This window comes from Antennarius striatus, chromosome 22 (assembly GCF_040054535.1).
Source record: "Antennarius striatus isolate MH-2024 chromosome 22, ASM4005453v1, whole genome shotgun sequence".
Taxonomy (NCBI): domain Eukaryota; kingdom Metazoa; phylum Chordata; class Actinopteri; order Lophiiformes; family Antennariidae; genus Antennarius; species Antennarius striatus.
Genome location: NC_090797.1, coordinates 15,379,737 through 15,396,522, shown reverse-complemented (window position 1 = coordinate 15,396,522; position 16,786 = coordinate 15,379,737). Strand labels below are relative to the sequence as shown.

Below are 16,786 nucleotides of genomic sequence, written 5' to 3'. Positions count from 1 at the left end.
CGATGAAAAAACAAAAACTGGAAAACAGTTAAAAAATCAAGGAGTGAGTAAAATACACACCACCAAGTAACACCGCAGCAACCATTTTGTTGTGGTTTCTGCAGCCACAACACAGAGTGCTAACCACTATACAACCACGGCTGACGAATAAAGAAGACAGAAACCCACGTGGATCTGGACCCATCCGACCACGTGACCATTGCTCCAGAGTCCAGTCTACACGTTCCAGAACAAACTGAAGACCCCCTTTTTTAGTTCAGCCTCCTTCATGAGTGTTTTTCTTTTGAATAATCAGCTGTAAATTCACTTTGTTATCCTTGTTTTTTAGCATGGAAATGCTTTACTCTCACAATATTACTCTCACAATGTTTTCTGTTTTTGTGGATATAGTGGAATAATGAAGTTTCTACAGTCAGAGGTTAGAATAACCTCTTCTTCTGCTGTGTCTCAATGCAGGTGTAGAGCTACCCCTACTGGTCAAATTATGTTACAGCACGTGGTCCTGAGCGGAGACACGATAGGGTCAGGTCAGCACCAGTGACGTCAGCAGTAGTAAATATGGGTCTGTAAACAAACATCATATAAACACAGGGGTGTGTATGTTCACGTGATCTCTCCAGCTACCGGTTCAGACTCCACACACGCTGGTCCTGAACTGATCCTCCTCCGGTTCCTAAACCAATGTGGACCGATGTCCTGCCGCCCCCATTTCATTCCAGTTATATTCCCCTACTTTTTTTCAGTCCTTGGTGAAATCAATCAATCAATCAATCAATCAATCAATCAATCAATCAATCAATCAATCAATCAATCAATCAATCAACTTTTATTTATATAGCGCTTAATCACATCTGAAGACATTTCAAAACGCTTAACAGATAGAAAGTCAACAATGTCCTCCAGAGCAGCATAAACGACGGTGGCAGGGAAAAACTCCCTCATTGAGGAAGAAACTCCGGGCAGGACCCAAACTCTGGAGGGGGGTCATCCGCCTTGACCTGTTGGTTGGGAAAGAGAAATACACTGAAGATAGAGATAGGTCAAGGAAATGAGAGAGAGAGAGAGAGAGAGTGAGAGAGAGAGAGAGAGAGAGAGAAAGAAAGGGAGAATGTCCATAGTGCGCTATCGCTGAATTGTGGGCGGGATTTCCAGGCCTTTTGATATCCTGTCTTCCATCCGCGGTCCCTCGCGTTCTATCCGTGCCCTAGAAACAGCTTTTGGGGTTTAGTGCCTTGCTCAAGATCACACCTCTCAGGAGACGATACTTCTCCAGCTACCAGTTCATCTTGCTTTAGTCATTGGATCACGCTGGACTTGAACTGGTCACTTTTTGGTTACCAAGTCGAGTGTGGACTAAGCGACTGCCACCTCAGAATGAAAAGAACTTCAGGTCCAACGCGTCTCGACTTGAGTTACGCACACTTTTGAGTTGCATCACAAACCAGAGAACCCAACTGCGGTTGAAGAAACAAGTAAACCTATTTACTCCACACACTCTGGTCCTGAACCGATCCTCCTCCGGTTCCTAAACCAATGTGGACCGATGTCCTGCCGCCCTGATTTCATTCCAGTTATAGTCCCCTATTTTTTTTCAGTTCCTGGTGAAATGTAAAAAAATGGAAGTACATTCCTCAATTTCTATTAATATTAAAAAGTAGAATTTGAATCCATACATACAGCTAGAGTGGAAATAAAAGCTTAGATGTGTTCCTAGTTGGACGTTTTTCTGGGGGGGACAACAAGCGGGAGTCAACAAATACTCGTTATTGGCCTTAGCTTTTTACGTTCCTGCAATGTGTGGAAGTCGTTAGTTTATCTGTTATTTAGTTCGATGAACAAAGTTGTCATTTGACTCTTTGAAGGATTTTGTCAAAAGACGACTAAAGGATGGAGGTGAGGACATTTTCGAGTCTTTTAAGAAAGTTGTCATCAATCCTAAGAAGAGATAAATCGTGTACACGGACTGCTGGATCTCTGCCTTAGACCCAACTTGAAGCTACACATGATGGGTATACAAAACGATCTTTTATTGAATAAAACAACATTTGACAATTCATCCATATTGAACAAACTAACTCATTTCCTCGCATGTGTGCGTTTGTGTTGTCAGAGTAGCATCATACTCCTTTAGTTGTTCCTCCAGATCGCCCTCAGCGTCACGGCGCTGAGCTTCATGACATTCTGTAGAACTACTTTTAATGTCAACCAACTTTAACGTGATTCCTTTAAAAGGTCTCAAACCTGCAAGTACACATAGTAAGTAGTTAGAAGAGATTTTAGGATGAGAGACAAACAATAACCAAGACTCATACACATAAAAACACAATTAAAGCAGAAATAAAGGAACGTTCAAATCCTCCAGGTTGATGCGGACCCAACCAGCAGGTGGCGCCAAAACACCGGAGAAAAACAAACGTTTCATTTCTGTGGTGACCCTTGGACTGCAACTAAACAATATAACCGGCCGATAAAAAACAAGGAAATCAAGTAAAAAATATAAGTGTAATGTAAGTGAATAAAGTAATATAGAGGAAAATTTAGGAACCATAATTTGTGAAATAACATAGAAAAAGGCTGCAGCCAAATGTAACAATCACTTCATGAGCATGAATCTAAGTTGAATCTAATCTAAATTGAAGTCCCCCTTCTGCACACATTTTCCTCTGAAATAAAAGGGGCGTTTGGATCCATAAACTGTATAAGTAATTGATATAAGCTTTAAACTATAAAATGAGTCTTTCAGTGTCTGGCATACATCCGTGTATACATAGGGGTGCATTTCTTAAACCGTCACCCGGCTGAAATAAGGTCACCCAGAGTTAGTGTGTGTTTGATAAGATCCGACCATACGTGTATGGGAAGATCAGAGCCAATGAGAATTTCTGTGACTGATAAGCCCACCGAAAGTACAAGCATACCAATCAAATAATCTGAACATACAAGCTTGGGATAAAATAAAGTTGTTGTTTTTTTTGTTTGTTTTTTTTGAGTGTAGAAAACTGTTTGCTTGGACGTCATAAGTGATTCTGTGTAACTGAGTGTATGATTGCTGAGCTCAGGTGTGAATGTGTGAGCTGGAAAAACAAAAATTCTGATTGATTGTGTTTGACTGGGATTAAAACATATGTGCTGTAGATGGAATAGTAGAAAGTGTGTTGAAAGTGCATTAAAGGTAATAACAAAGTGTAGATTGACGTTGTGTTGAGCCGTTAAGGCTGCTGTGAGTTGTCAGAGCAGAGGTTTGGAGGTTGGTGCGCGTAGTGAAGGAAAATATATGAAGGTGCAGAAGCTGCAAAAGAAATCCCCCGTTCAACCAAACCCCCCCTTCACAACCCCTCCTTTCGAGCGCGTAGGCAGAAGAGAAAGATTTTCTGTTTTCTTAAGGAGCCAGACAGAGCATTGAAGAAAACACACCTATGAACACTGAGATGAATACAAACACACACAACAACACCATTATGATACACATAGACAGACACACATACACTGACATCACTATTATGATTCTAATTACCGTATAAGACCACCCTGATTATAAGACCACCCCCTCTTTTTCAAGACTGAAGTTTGAAAAAAGACTTTTTGAACACCAAATTTAATTTTTATACAGAAAATATTTAAAATACATCTGAAACAAGTGATTATAACAATATATTCAAGAGAAAAAGTAATTTTGTAGCTTTTATTTTCCCTCATTCAAATCATACAAAAACTGTCTATCACATCTTAAAATCTGAACGTTTCTCCATTTTCTGCTATCTCTTCTCTTATTTTCTTTCTTGCCGCTATTTTTATTTTTCTTCTTCGTAACAGGATTCGTTTTAGCCTGGGAAGATAAGTTCAGCCTTCGCTTTAAAGATATCTGGCGCCATCTAGCGTTGTGAATGGGTATAATTTCTAGAACCCGAATGTAACACGAACCCCACTTTTTCACTTTTTTGCGTCTAATTCACTGTGATACTCTGTGTATTTGGGTCCCTTCTGCTAGTGTCTGTTAAAAAAGGATGAGAATGTGTTAATACTTCAGTAGAGGATAAATGTCACTCTGTATTCCACCAGAATGTGAAGCAATGGGAAGAGAACAATCAGTAACATAAAATATTAGACCACCTTTGTTTTCTTCAATTTCGTGCTGATTTCTTCTTCTTTTTATCAATTATCAACTCCTGTGTGTATCGTGACTAAAACAGACAGAAAATAAAACTTGGAGGACCTTTATAGCAGTTATAGGCAGTACAATGTCACAGCCACTGATGAACTAAAGCAGTTTTGTCTGTTACTGTATCAAGGAAACCATGCAAACAAGCTACATGTCATCCTTTGGTTTCAGTTCTTGTATAATATTGGTATACGCAACGGTATGAATATTCTTCTCAACTGTTTTTCTAACGTTCATATGCAGATTTACTGTTTTATTTACACAACAATAAAACATTTAAATATATTTCCCTATTCAACAGAACCTGATATAGATGAGAGCACATTTGTGTGCGTGAAAAGACCGTTATGTTGGTGATAAAACAACTGAACAATCAAACTCAGTCCGATACTCTTCCCGTACTCTTCTCTCTCTTCCTATGGACACACTTCCCTTCCTCTCCTTCTTCGACCAACAGTTGTCCAATTTCCACCGGCACCCTGTAGGTCAACAGCACCGATGGTGGTCGTTGTTAACCCGGGCCTCGACCGATCCGATATGGAAGTCATAGGTTTGATTCACATGTTTGATTTGGCAAAAGTTTTACGTCAGATGCCCTTCCTGACGCAACCCGCTGCATTTATCTGGGCTTGGGAATGGCACAATAAGACACTGGCTTGTGTCCTCTTGTGGCTATATTTGGTACTTTCCAGTCCATAAAGGTTTTATTTATTTTATTTATTTTTTACTTTGGCAGCATTCTACTGCTGGTGAGTACCTGTTGAGTACCTGGTGAGTACCTGTTGAGTACCTGTTGAGTACCTGTTGAGTACCTGTTGAGTACCTGTTGAGTACCTTTGAGTCTGATCTCATCCTCATTTGTTTGCTATTGAAGGAGGGACAAATTGATACTTGGTTACAAAGGGGAAAATAATGGTGCCAGAACAGGGACTGGAACACGTCTAACCTTTCATCCTTTCATCACCCCCCCCCCCCATATTATTTATTGCCAAAGTCAGCAAAAGAATGGCACTGTGTGAAATGTATGGGTTTGATCCAGGATGCTCAGTTGTAATGAAGGGAGTCAGGGCAGATGTTGATATAAATGCTGTGAAGAAGGCTTTTGCTTTTTTTAATGATCTGTCTGATACCATTTTGTGTCAGTTTACTGAGACCGTAACTCCACTGCTTGTGGAAGGAGGGCAGTCAAACGATGATGGTTCTGAATTTTTTTGGTAGAGGATTATTGCACAGAAAGTGTAGATGAGCCAGCACCTACTTAAACACTAGCTCCCCTTGCTCGTATAATTGATGATATGACAGTCACATTTCAAGAGCAGATAGGTGACTTGGCTGTCACCTATAAAGGAGAGGAGTGATAATGTTATGAGCTCAGTTCAGTAATATAGAAGATAAGTGAAGGTTGGAGTCCTTCCGGTAAAGTACCATTGTGGGTTCGGGTCTCCCGAACGGAGATTTTGGTTAATATCCCTGGGATTGGAGTCCCTCCAAATGGCGATTTTGGTTAATATCTCTTGGGTTAAAGTCCTTCCGACTGGGATTTGGTAAACATGATAAAGTCTTTAATTGAATATTGTGTTGTATTGTATGAAATGGACGGTGAATTTGTGAATGTGATAAATAGGGATTGTGTGAAATGAATGGAGCGAATGGTCAGGGACAGAATGTGATGTTTGGAAGGCTTTGAAAAAAGGTAAAACTAGTTTAGATAGGGTTAAATTGGTAGAACCACTAACTGCTCAGAACAGCGACATGTGCCTAGACGGTGGTTCACAAAATGGCGGCCGCCGAGTGAAAATCATAGATATTTCTAGCAAAAAAGTGAGACTAGGAATTATGTGGGGTCCGAGTGCAAAGATGTCAAATAAAACTAGTTTAGAAAATATGAGGTATTTAAAAAAAGTCTTAAAACAACTTTTGAGAAAAGAATGAACAGAAAGAAATTAGAAAAAATGTAAGATGATATAAAATTTACTAGGGGTGTGATTCAAGATTGTGTTTCCTTCAGATTGTGTAGAGAAGAACAGAACACACCCACATGTCCTGTCCATGACGTGGCTGACGAGGGGAGGGCCCTCCCACGACAGCCACAGCCCATGAACAAGGACAACAGTTTAACTAAAGATAGGGAGGAAGTTTATTTTGAAAACAGGAGTAACATTCCATTCAGGAACATGCCAACTCAGGTAGAGAGGAACAGTTCACCAGTGGTTGTGCTCACTGCTCATGTGAGGGCTGTGGAGGTAAAAGGGTTGGTAATATTGTCTCAGCTACCACAGACCCTGATAATTAAGCTTTCGAACCGGTTCATGGAACGAAAACGAAAACTGGAAACTTGGTATTTTGGCAGGAACGAAAACGAAAACTTTATATTTTTTAATGTTCCGGAGCAGAATTGGAACAGAAAATAATTGTAAACCAGTTAATACCGGGTTTTTTTGTTCTTGAAAAAAATATTTGACCTGATGTTTCACTTCCTGTCATTCACTGGACGCGGGATGAGAGCAGAGAGAAGTAGCGGCTATCAGCAGCAGTTAAGAAAAGGGAGGTCTCCCAGTCACTATTTAATCATAACAGGTAAACACTGCAGTGTGTCAATCTGAACATGTATGATTTAGACATGAACTCATTGGCTGCAGTCATTTTCAGAGCAGTGTGTTCCTGTACTGCCAATATTAGCTATGGGAGAAGAACAATGAAGATCTGTTGTTCAGCAATAAATGACCTGGTGGAAGTTATTCTAGTCTTATGTCATGTAGTGTCTAAGTAGGAGGCATAAGCCTTAACTACAGTGATATACAGTCATAAAGCAGTGGTGTAGTGCTGGGGTACTGTTTACTGTAGGGTAGGGATATATCTATAATTATAGTCTATAGTTAATAATAAGTTATTAACTAATTGCTTTAGTTGCCAATTTAAAAGTCCTTAAGTTACCGTATTTTGCGCACCATTCAGCTCATTGTATAAAGAGGTGCAGTCTAAATAACGTAATTTATTTCTGTACTTTAACCGGACACACAGCACACATTATTCGGTGCATGTTTGCTAACGGAAGCAGAAAAGTGACTGTGGTTGAACTGTGTTGTACTACGTTGTCTGAAATTTAAAGTTAAAAAATACACCGACATTATTTTTTAACTATGTTTTTATTTCTTTATTTTGTGATAAATCTGTGCTAAATCCTTGAAGTCCTCATCTTCGGTCTGCATTGAATATCTCTGCAATTTCACTATCGCTGACCTTCTGGTTTCCAGGTGTCTGTCCGGTAATGATGCTTTAGCGAAACATCAGACAAAAGTCAAAGCAGACACGTTAGTCCAGGCATCCGCACTCCACGCACATATTGTGGGCGTGTAACTCGTGGTGTAACTCGCTCGGCACTGCCTCCAGTCCTGGTAAAGGTGTGTTTACCATCACTCCCACGACGCACGCAGCTTAACTTTAAAGGCTTTGCTCACACCGATTGGTTGGAGTTCTTTCGTTAATCCTCCAGGATGATGGCAAACTCTGAATTCAGCCGCTTGACGTGTTTCTGACAGAAGCGGTGGTGTGGGGGGGGGCATGGAGTCACAGATCAAGAGAGATGGCGAAGCGTGAAAAAAGCCCCCCGGTCTCTTTACGTGAACCGGAACAACCGGAACTGATAGCCTGAAGTTTACATGCTGAGTTGTAAGCGTGTCTCTTCACTGACGTCATTGTTGGGGGTCTTTAGCCAAATAAATGTGGTTACCAGCATACCTGTGGTACAGTACCGGTAAATACCCTATACCGGTACCTACCGGAGGTGTGCTGGACGTAGCCTCGCGTCAATTTCTCTAATTGGCCCATCGCTGCCGGCGTACGTAGTGACGTAATATGTCCTATGTCGGTGGACAATGGCCGAGCTGGTGGATCGCTGACTAAAATATCCAAAAACATTTTTACAGATTTTGGAACTCAGTGTACACATAAGACGCTTAATGTTAAAAAAGTCGCAGCGTTGATTTTTGAGAAATTTTAAGCGCGTCTTATTGTGTCCAAAATACGGCACCTATATATTTATATTTACAAGAAACGTTATTAACCGGTTCAGGAACTTTATTTTTTTGTTCTAACCGGTTCAGGAACGTCAGTTCATGGGTGGAACGCAAACCCAGAAACGTTATAATTCTGTTTCTGTTCAGAACAAACCGATTGGCAAAAAAATCTGGTTCAAAGCCCTGGTTTCCGGGGAAACCAGGTGTCAGCGACGCAGAGGTTGTTGTGGTGGCAGAGAAGGAGAAGGCGGTGACCGTTGTCGTTTGTAAGCCTGTCAGCAGAAGTTGTGCCGACAGGTGAGCCTGTGGACCGATCACTGTCGGAGAGAGTGGCATTGGCGTCAGTGAGAATAATGGTGGTGTCGTACTTCACAGAGCCCTGCCAGGGTGATGTTATAGCATCACCCTGGCAGGGTGAGTTCTCGGGACAGCAGAGTGGCAGCTCCGGGGTGAAGGAGTGTCCCGACGTTCCATGTGGTGACACGGATCCTACGAAGAAGGTTGATCCGTGCAGGCTGGGTCGTGTCGGTCAGTCCGGCTTCTTGTTCTGGTCAGTTTCGTAACAGAGGGTTTCTCCTGGGTGGGTTGTTAGCCCTCCGCAGGATGGTCGGCTGGTGGGGCTGCCACCTCACAGCGTGCCGACACTCTGGGGTCTTTGTTTGTCTGGAACCTACCTTGGAGACCGGTCCGCCATGGGTGACCCTACCAGGAGCAAGCTCCCTACGGTATCGCTCTCCAGGGTCACTGGAACGCACAAGCCCCCCACGCCACGCAAAGGCCCGACCCAAGAGAGGGTCCACAAATCTGGTGTTTTATAACATTGGTATTAAGGTACCAGTTCTAAGATATAATGAAACAGCTTAAACCGTTTTCACTCCAACTGCCTGTCTATCCACTACTTAGTTTGTGTTTTCTCTCCCTGTCTCCTTTTGCTTTCCCCCTTAACTCACAGAGGTGCAGCACTTCCCTCTCTGGCTCACAATAGGAAGCTCTAATAAAGACTGACAATTTAGTTCCCAGAGAGGACGCATTAAAATCTATAAAAGATTTTGCTTCAAGACTAAAACAAGCATTGATCTCATAAAAAGTTGACCCCCTTTTATGGGGTTAAGCTATGAGAATACATGCAGACAAAAAAAAAAAAAGTATAACAGTGGTGTGGTCTGGGGCCCCAAGGGAGGGTGCGGGCTTTGTCTTTATATGTCATGTCAACATTGTCCAGGAAGTTGACATGACAACACCAGAGGATGCTCCTCTGGTGAAAAAGTTGATATGTCCATGTAATTTTGGAAACACACTCTTGGGGTTTACATGGTAAGTGGATAAGTGATAGATGATGGATGGATGGAGGTCCTATGTAGACCTTCATACTACTCAGTGCTCATGAAGTAGCCCTCAGCCTCAAAAAGGTTTGTGACCCCTGTTCTAAAAGTTCCTTCTTGCAGGAGAAACGTCTCCTTGCTCTGGTCATGATGAAGTGATGGTGTTACCGGTGAGCAGCTCACGTCCCACTGTCTGCTTCTCCACACCAGCAGCGCGAGCCCCCGAAGCTTCTGCACATGTCCGTTCGCCTCCACCTTTCAATGCACTGGGAAGGAAACAGGAGGTGACCGCACAAATACATTGATCTCACAAACCGACAGCAACAACCAGAAGAACGAGCATCTCTGACCTAAAGCATGTCGCGGTCCACGCCCACCCGTGTCTTCACCAGAATCCGGTCGGCTGAGTGGGAGGTGCGACACACAGACGAGCGGCAGCATCATCCCGGAGGAGCTCGGCAGCATCCAGCCTCTCGTCTGAGAGTCCTCTTCAGTTCTGATGACTGAGTCCAGTTACTCCTGTTGGAGCAGAAACCTGAGACCACCTTTCACGTTCAAATGTGGGGGCAGCTCGCATGAAGGTGGGCGGGACAACGGCCCACCTGAGTGGGAAGGACTCCTAATGACCCTCATTGTGTTGGGGGTTTGTGGGGGCGAGTTCCTGCCCCAGCAGGACTATAAGTGTCTGGACTCAGTAGCAGTGAGTCACAACTGGAGTCCTGACGTGGATGACTGAGACCTGCAGACATGTCTTCAACCAGCCTGAAGTAAGTTCACCTCATTATGCTTTGCTCTTCTTGACCTGCCTTTACCTGGAGGACTCCACACACTTTACTCTGACTCAGTGCTTTAGTTTGGAGTCATGGTCATCTTTTGGAACAGATGGGTTAGCAGTTAGCAGTAGCATCTTCACACTGTTAGTACTGACTCTATTGTTGTGTTATTGCTGGAAGATTTTTAGAGTAATCTTTCTCATCCCAGCACTGTCTCCTGTGCTCATGGATATGTTTGGTCCTGACTTCTTATAACTAAATGATAAGAGAACTAAGACGAGGAGCACTGGTCGCAGAATTTAAGGTGAAGCGGGGAAAGGTTTCTAAAATGTTCTCGCCATTAACTAAAAATCCCAAAATGCTTTGTGTTCATACTGACCCTGACACCAGTGGTGTGGAGCAGCAGTTTCAGATCTATGTAGCTCTTTTAGGCTCTTTTGGTAAAACGGTTAATGTTTTTTCCCTGTTCTGTTTGTATGTAGGGAGGGTAATGGGTTTCCATCCCCTTACCTTTTGCTTATATGTGAGGGGTGGGGGGGTTACGGTGGGTTTCTATCACCCAACTTTCTGTTGATATGTGTGGGGGAGTAATGGGTTTCTATCTCCAAACCTTCTTGTTTTAACATGGTAACTTGTGTGTCCTCAGGTTTGAACACTACAAACTACCCAAGATCGAGGAGCGGCCGACCCCCCAGACACTGATGCCTCCCTCCACTTCCCTGCTGGACCCATCAGACCTGGATCCCAGTGGGTCAACACCCGGCTCATGGGTTCAAGACTGGTTCAACGCGGCCGATTTTGTTTCAGGACAGCCGTACTGTGGACGGGGTGAGTGATCCGCGTGGTGTGTTGGGGAGAAGCACTAGATCCCACCTACGTCCCCTTGTGAGGAGACTTAGGGCTGCGGATATTTTCTTAGGTGGGGGTTGGGCTGTTGTTCATTTTGGTATTTGGTAAAACTGTTGTTTTGTTCACCCATTGACAAGCAAGTGGACAACTGTGAACTTGTGTCATCTGAGATTACAAACAGTTGAAGGAAACTGTAGTCCGATCAGGTTGTAGGCGTGTGGGTACCATGGTAACAGTATTTTGATGTTTTGATGTTGTGGGTCGTCTGCAGCTGATCCTGAGAACAAGGAGCTGAGGAAGCAGCTTTGCTTCTATGCCGCTATTGGAAAGTGCCGCTATGGAATCAACTGTGCCTATCTCCATGGCGACGTTTGTAACATGTGTGAGCTCCAGGTGCTCCACCCCACCGACATCAGTCAGCGCTCAGAGCACACCAAGGTAACGACCTGCTCACACACTACACGAGCTGTCACACACACTCCTTTGACATGGTGGTAACATACACACACTTCCTGCACCTGTCCACAGGCGTGCATGGAGGCCCACGAGAAGGACATGGAGCTCTCGTTCGCCATCCAGCGCAGCGAGTACATGATGTGTCGTATGTGCATTGAAGTGGTGTTGGAGAAGGCCAACCCCAGTGAGCGGCGCTTCGGCATCCTGGTCAACTGCAGCCACTGCTACTGCCTGAAGTGCATCAGGACGTGGAGGAGGGCCATGTGCGATATCACCAAGTGAGTCGTCAGTGTGTGATGGGTGGTGGGGGGGGTCGTTGAAATTTGTGTTTCACCTTTGTATACTAATGAGGGTCATTAGTATACAAAGGTGAAACTTGTATTTCAACGACCCTCCTTTGACACACCCAACAATTGTTGAGGGGCCAGACGGGTTTCAACGACGGTCGTCTGAATGTGCATAGCCCTGACCACACCCCACAGGGTAAATAAGCTGGACAACACCAGCCACCTTCAGAACTGAACAAGTCTCTTGGATGAGAGATGAAACGTCTTCAAGAACTTTCTTAACGTCCAGTGGATCGACTTTAACAGCTTTGGATAACAAATATTTATTAATCTTTCTTCTTCATGAAAGCATCAAAAATGTTATCTAAATATGTTTCAGAGGTACTTTGAATGAGGTTGTAGCGATAAGTGTTCCATCACATTGATTAATCGTCTGTAAACCAACCAGAAACATTTTTTAATTCACGTTTTCTCACCAAACATCTACTGAGACTGTTTTTAATCTCCTTCAGAGGAGCTTCTTCCTGAACGTTCCCTGTTTCAGATGGTAAAACCATTTTTCTACTTATTTCCAGTTGCTGCCCCAAGTGTGGAATAACATCCAACTTTGTCATCCCGAGTGAGTTCTGGGTGGAAGATGAGGACGACAAGCAGAAGCTCATCCAGAAATACAAGGACGGCATGCGGTAAGTGGGCCGGGCTAGAAACGGGTAAGGGGTGGGGCTACACTAGTGGGTGGGGCTATACTAGTAGATCTGCAGGAGAAAATCTGGGCTGTGGAGTGGGCGGTGTTGTCTGATGTGTCTGAATCCCTGACAGTCTTCTCGGTCTCCTTCAGGAACAAGCCGTGTCGGTACTTTGATGAGGGGCGTGGCACATGTCCCTTTGGCGCCAACTGCTTCTATAAACACGCCTTTCCTGGTGGACGACTGGAGGAGGCCCAGCCCCCGCGCCGACAGCCTGGATCCAATGACAGGAACAGGGTAAGGGGCCACCAGTCCAGTGGTTCTGTTGAAGGTCTGCCAAGAACAGCAGCATCTCCAGAGCAGCGCCCTCTGCTGGCTGAGTGGAAGCACTGATCAGTGGAAACCATCGTTTGGAGACATTTGGAGTCTGATTTTTGCAAACCTGCATCACTGGATGAAGGCTGATGTGTGTGTGTGTGTGTGTGTGTGTTTGTGTGTGTGTGTGTGTCCAGCAGAACTCCAGGACTCCGCTGTGGAACATCTTTGAGGAGCAGGAGAGCACAGACTCCTTCGACAACGATGAGGAGGAGATGGTGCCGTTCGAGCTGAGGGAGATGCTTCTGATGCTGCTGGACGAAGACGAGGTCCTGGCAGGCCATCAATAAATGAACTTATGAAATATAAATGAAGAAAAAAAGTCCCACAAGCCATTGTGCTCATGCTAAACATTACCTTGACATCTATTGTTGGTCTTTCTGGTGCGTTTCATGTATGAGGTATAATTCTAAAATAACAAAAATAAGTCAATATAATATTTAACAAATTAACTTTTTTCAAATATTGCTAATAAACAAAACCCACAAGTTTCTTTGTGGGTTTTGGTGTTTTATTTATTTATTTTATTTATTTTTATATAGCCCAGATTCACAAACAATGTCTCAAAGGGCTTTACAATCTGCACATGGACGATATCCCTCTGACCTTTGTGCACTGCAAGCAGTGACTTGTTTATCACTGACAGCTGTTAGCACTTCCTGTTAGCCTGACGATCACTCTGACATTTACCGTCAAACTGTAAGGTTTTACTCCTGAAGGCTGGATCTTCTGTTTTCTTTATTAAAGCTGCTCATAGCCATTATTTTGTACTGATGTGTCCTCCCTTCATCACCTTCATCCAAGTGTCCCGTGTGTGTGTGTGTGTGTGTGTGTGTGTGTGTGTGTGTGTGTGTGTGTGTGTGTGTGTGTGTGTGTGTGTGTGTGTGTGTGTGTGTGTGTTCATTAATGGTTAAAAGCCTGTTGGATCACAAGCTGTCTGTCAAAGTGGGTGAACAGATGGATGGATGAGAGACGGATGTCCTTATGTCACAGACATCTGTTGAGATACTTCTTGTAGCTAGCATGAACAGCTAGCCTTAGCCTCCCTCCAGTGAAGGTGAGGTCTAGAATGTGGTGGCGCCCTCTAGTGGCATTAAAACAGCTTTTAACCCCCGACCCCTGATGCCTTAGTCCTGGCTGTTGCTTCATTAGCTCATCGTCCCACTACAGACACTCGTCTTCATCCTCCACTCTACATACTCCTCCTCTTCTCCTTTAGCTCCACCTCCTGAGTCAGACTCAATCAGCTTTTATTTATACAGCTCTTAAACACATCAAGAGACATTTCAAAGCCCTTTAATAGACAGAAAAACCCAACAGAACCCTCCAGAGAAGACACAAGCAAAAGCGACCAGACTCATTGGACCACTAGCTGCTCAGGTCGCTAACAGCAGCCAGCAGCTGGTGCTGTCCCTCTGATGTACTCATTCCTGATCCTATCCATCCTGGTCACTCCCAGAGAGAACCTCAGCATCTTCATCTCTGCTACCTCCAGCTCTGTCTCCTGTCTTTTCCTCAGGGACACTGTCTCTAGACCAAACAACATCGCTGGTCTCACCACAGTTTTGTACACCTTTCCTTTCATTTTAGCTGAAACTCTTCTATCACACATCACACCTGACACTTTCCTCCACCCGTTCCATCCTGCCTGGACACGCTTCTTCACCTCTTTTCCAGACTCCATTGCTCTGGACTGCTGACCCTAAGTACTTCAAATCCTCCACCTTCTTGATCTCTTCTCCCTGTAACCTCACTCTTCCACTTGGGTCCCTCTCATTCACACACATGTACTCTGTCTTACTGCAGCTAACCTTCATTCCTCTCCTTTCCAGGACAAACCTCCACCTCTCTAGCTTCTCCTCCACCTGTTCCCTGCTCTCACTGCAGATCATTATTAATTCATTCATTAGCATTAATCATTAGTAATTTATTTAAAAACAAAAACAAAAATAAAAACAGTGGAAAAACAAAATAAAAGTAATAACATGCCCAAGAGACAAAAAAATAAAATAATAAATTCCTGCTCGTTAAATATAAATTTTGCTCAACAGCTTAAACAAATGTGCGAATGGAGTATATGCCAGTCTTACTGGTGGCTGTCCATAGTCAGACATCAAACCACTCATGATATGAAAGTTCTTGAATCAAGGTGAGGACTCCGGGGTTCACATGAAGGCGAGATGTTTTTGTCTTCTCTCGTGCCCTTCTCCGGGTGGATGGAGAAAAAACACCTGTGGAAACACAAGACAGATGACTCCATTAATAGTAATATATTTTCACATTAACAAAACTATATAAATATAGCTATATAAATCTAATCCATCATCATTATTATTATTATTATTATTATATAAAACTATTGATGTATTATATGGTACAATATCATGAAATTTTAGCAACTTTGACTGCGTAAACAGGTCATGAGTATGTTCAAGAAAACCAACCTTGTGAATGTTCTACACTGCTCTTTTCTGTAATATGACCAGAGGATTAATTGTGTTCTGATAAGTATTCCCCCAAACTTCAACACAATATGTAAAGTACGGGAGGACCAAGGTGCAGTATAAAGTACGGAGTGCATTTCCATCAAGGTATAGTTTTGCTTTATTTATAATTGAGAGGGTTTTGTATATTTTTGTTTTTATGTGTCTGACATGGGGTTCAGATCAATGAAGAGACCAACTGCATACTTTTTCTGCTCCAGTGGGGGGTGCTCTTGATACTCACACGTTTCCAGTTCTATTTGTTGATGCTGTAGGATCTTCTGTAACATGTCCATGTCCATATTGGTGCTTGGTGTAGTCTGTGTTCTTGGTGTGTTTGGCATTGTGATGATGAGGAGTCACAAGCTGCATCAATGTCGATACTGTTCAAGGTCTTCTATGCTCTTCACCAGCAAGACTTCTGCTGCCTCCGGTGACCTATTTAGTTTGATGAAGATCTTACAGTTTGTTACCCAGGTTTGTTGAATCTCGCCTTGTTTTTTCAGTTGTCCTGCGATCCTTGTGATGTCAGCATTTTTCTTTGTCAAGTGCTCGTTTATGAATACATTAGTGCCCTTTAGCTTGTGCCCCTGTTTCAGCAGTGCCATTTTCTTTTTCCGATTAGTAAACCTTCTGATGAGCGCTGACGGTCTCTCGTTCTTTACTGGTAGTGGGTGACACACATCGATGTGCTCCCGGTCCAACTCTATCCCCTTGCTCTGGAGATAGGAAGCCACCTGTTGCTCCACCGATGGTGTCTCCTGCTCGCTGGGCTCCCCACTGTCCGCGGCCACTGCACGAGCTTATGAGCGAGGCCTGATGTTGATGCCGGTGATGACCACATCATTGATGCGGGAGTATTGGTCCAGCTCATCCACTCACCGCTCGAGATCCACAATTCGCTTCTCCTTCTCCGCGTTCTGGAGGCGTAGTAGTTTCACCTCCTCCAGGAGCCCCAGAAGCTGCTCCTGTTTTGTTCTGACCTCCTCCAGGAGCCCCAGAAGCTGCTCCTGTTGTGTTCTGACCTCCTCCAGGAGCCCCAGAAGCTGCTCCTGTTGTGTTCACCCAGCAAAAACGAGAACGAGATCACCGAACGAGACAAACAACAAAAGTCCACAGCGAAACACCCAGCAAAAACAGTCAGGCACGGTCAGGACTGTATGTATAAAGAAACAAAAATTATATTAAGAGTCCATTTACCACAAAAAAACGTATTCAACGAGCAGCCACCTACAGCTACAACACTTCCTCTTCCTCTACAACACTTCCTCTTATCTTGCCAGGGGGGCATCATTCAAGTCTTAAAACAGCTTTTGAGAAAAGAGTGAAATTGTAAAAAATTGAAATATTTTTGAGGAGGAAAGTGTGTTCGCATAATAA

General features: G+C 43.6%; 1 protein-coding gene across 1 annotated transcript; it reads left to right on the top strand.

Moving 5' to 3' along the window:
• The first annotated feature begins 10,119 nt into the window (after positions 1 to 10,119).
• LOC137589714 (probable E3 ubiquitin-protein ligase makorin-1) lies at positions 10,120 to 13,213 on the top strand. The gene is made up of 8 exons (XM_068307562.1): positions 10,120 to 10,197; positions 10,753 to 10,757; positions 10,917 to 11,098; positions 11,391 to 11,557; positions 11,648 to 11,853; positions 12,438 to 12,548; positions 12,701 to 12,845; positions 13,154 to 13,213. The coding sequence occupies exons 1-8, from the start codon at positions 10,120 to 10,122 to the stop codon at positions 13,211 to 13,213; spliced, it is 954 nt and encodes a 317-aa protein (XP_068163663.1).
• Positions 13,214 to 16,786: the final 3,573 nt, after the last annotated feature.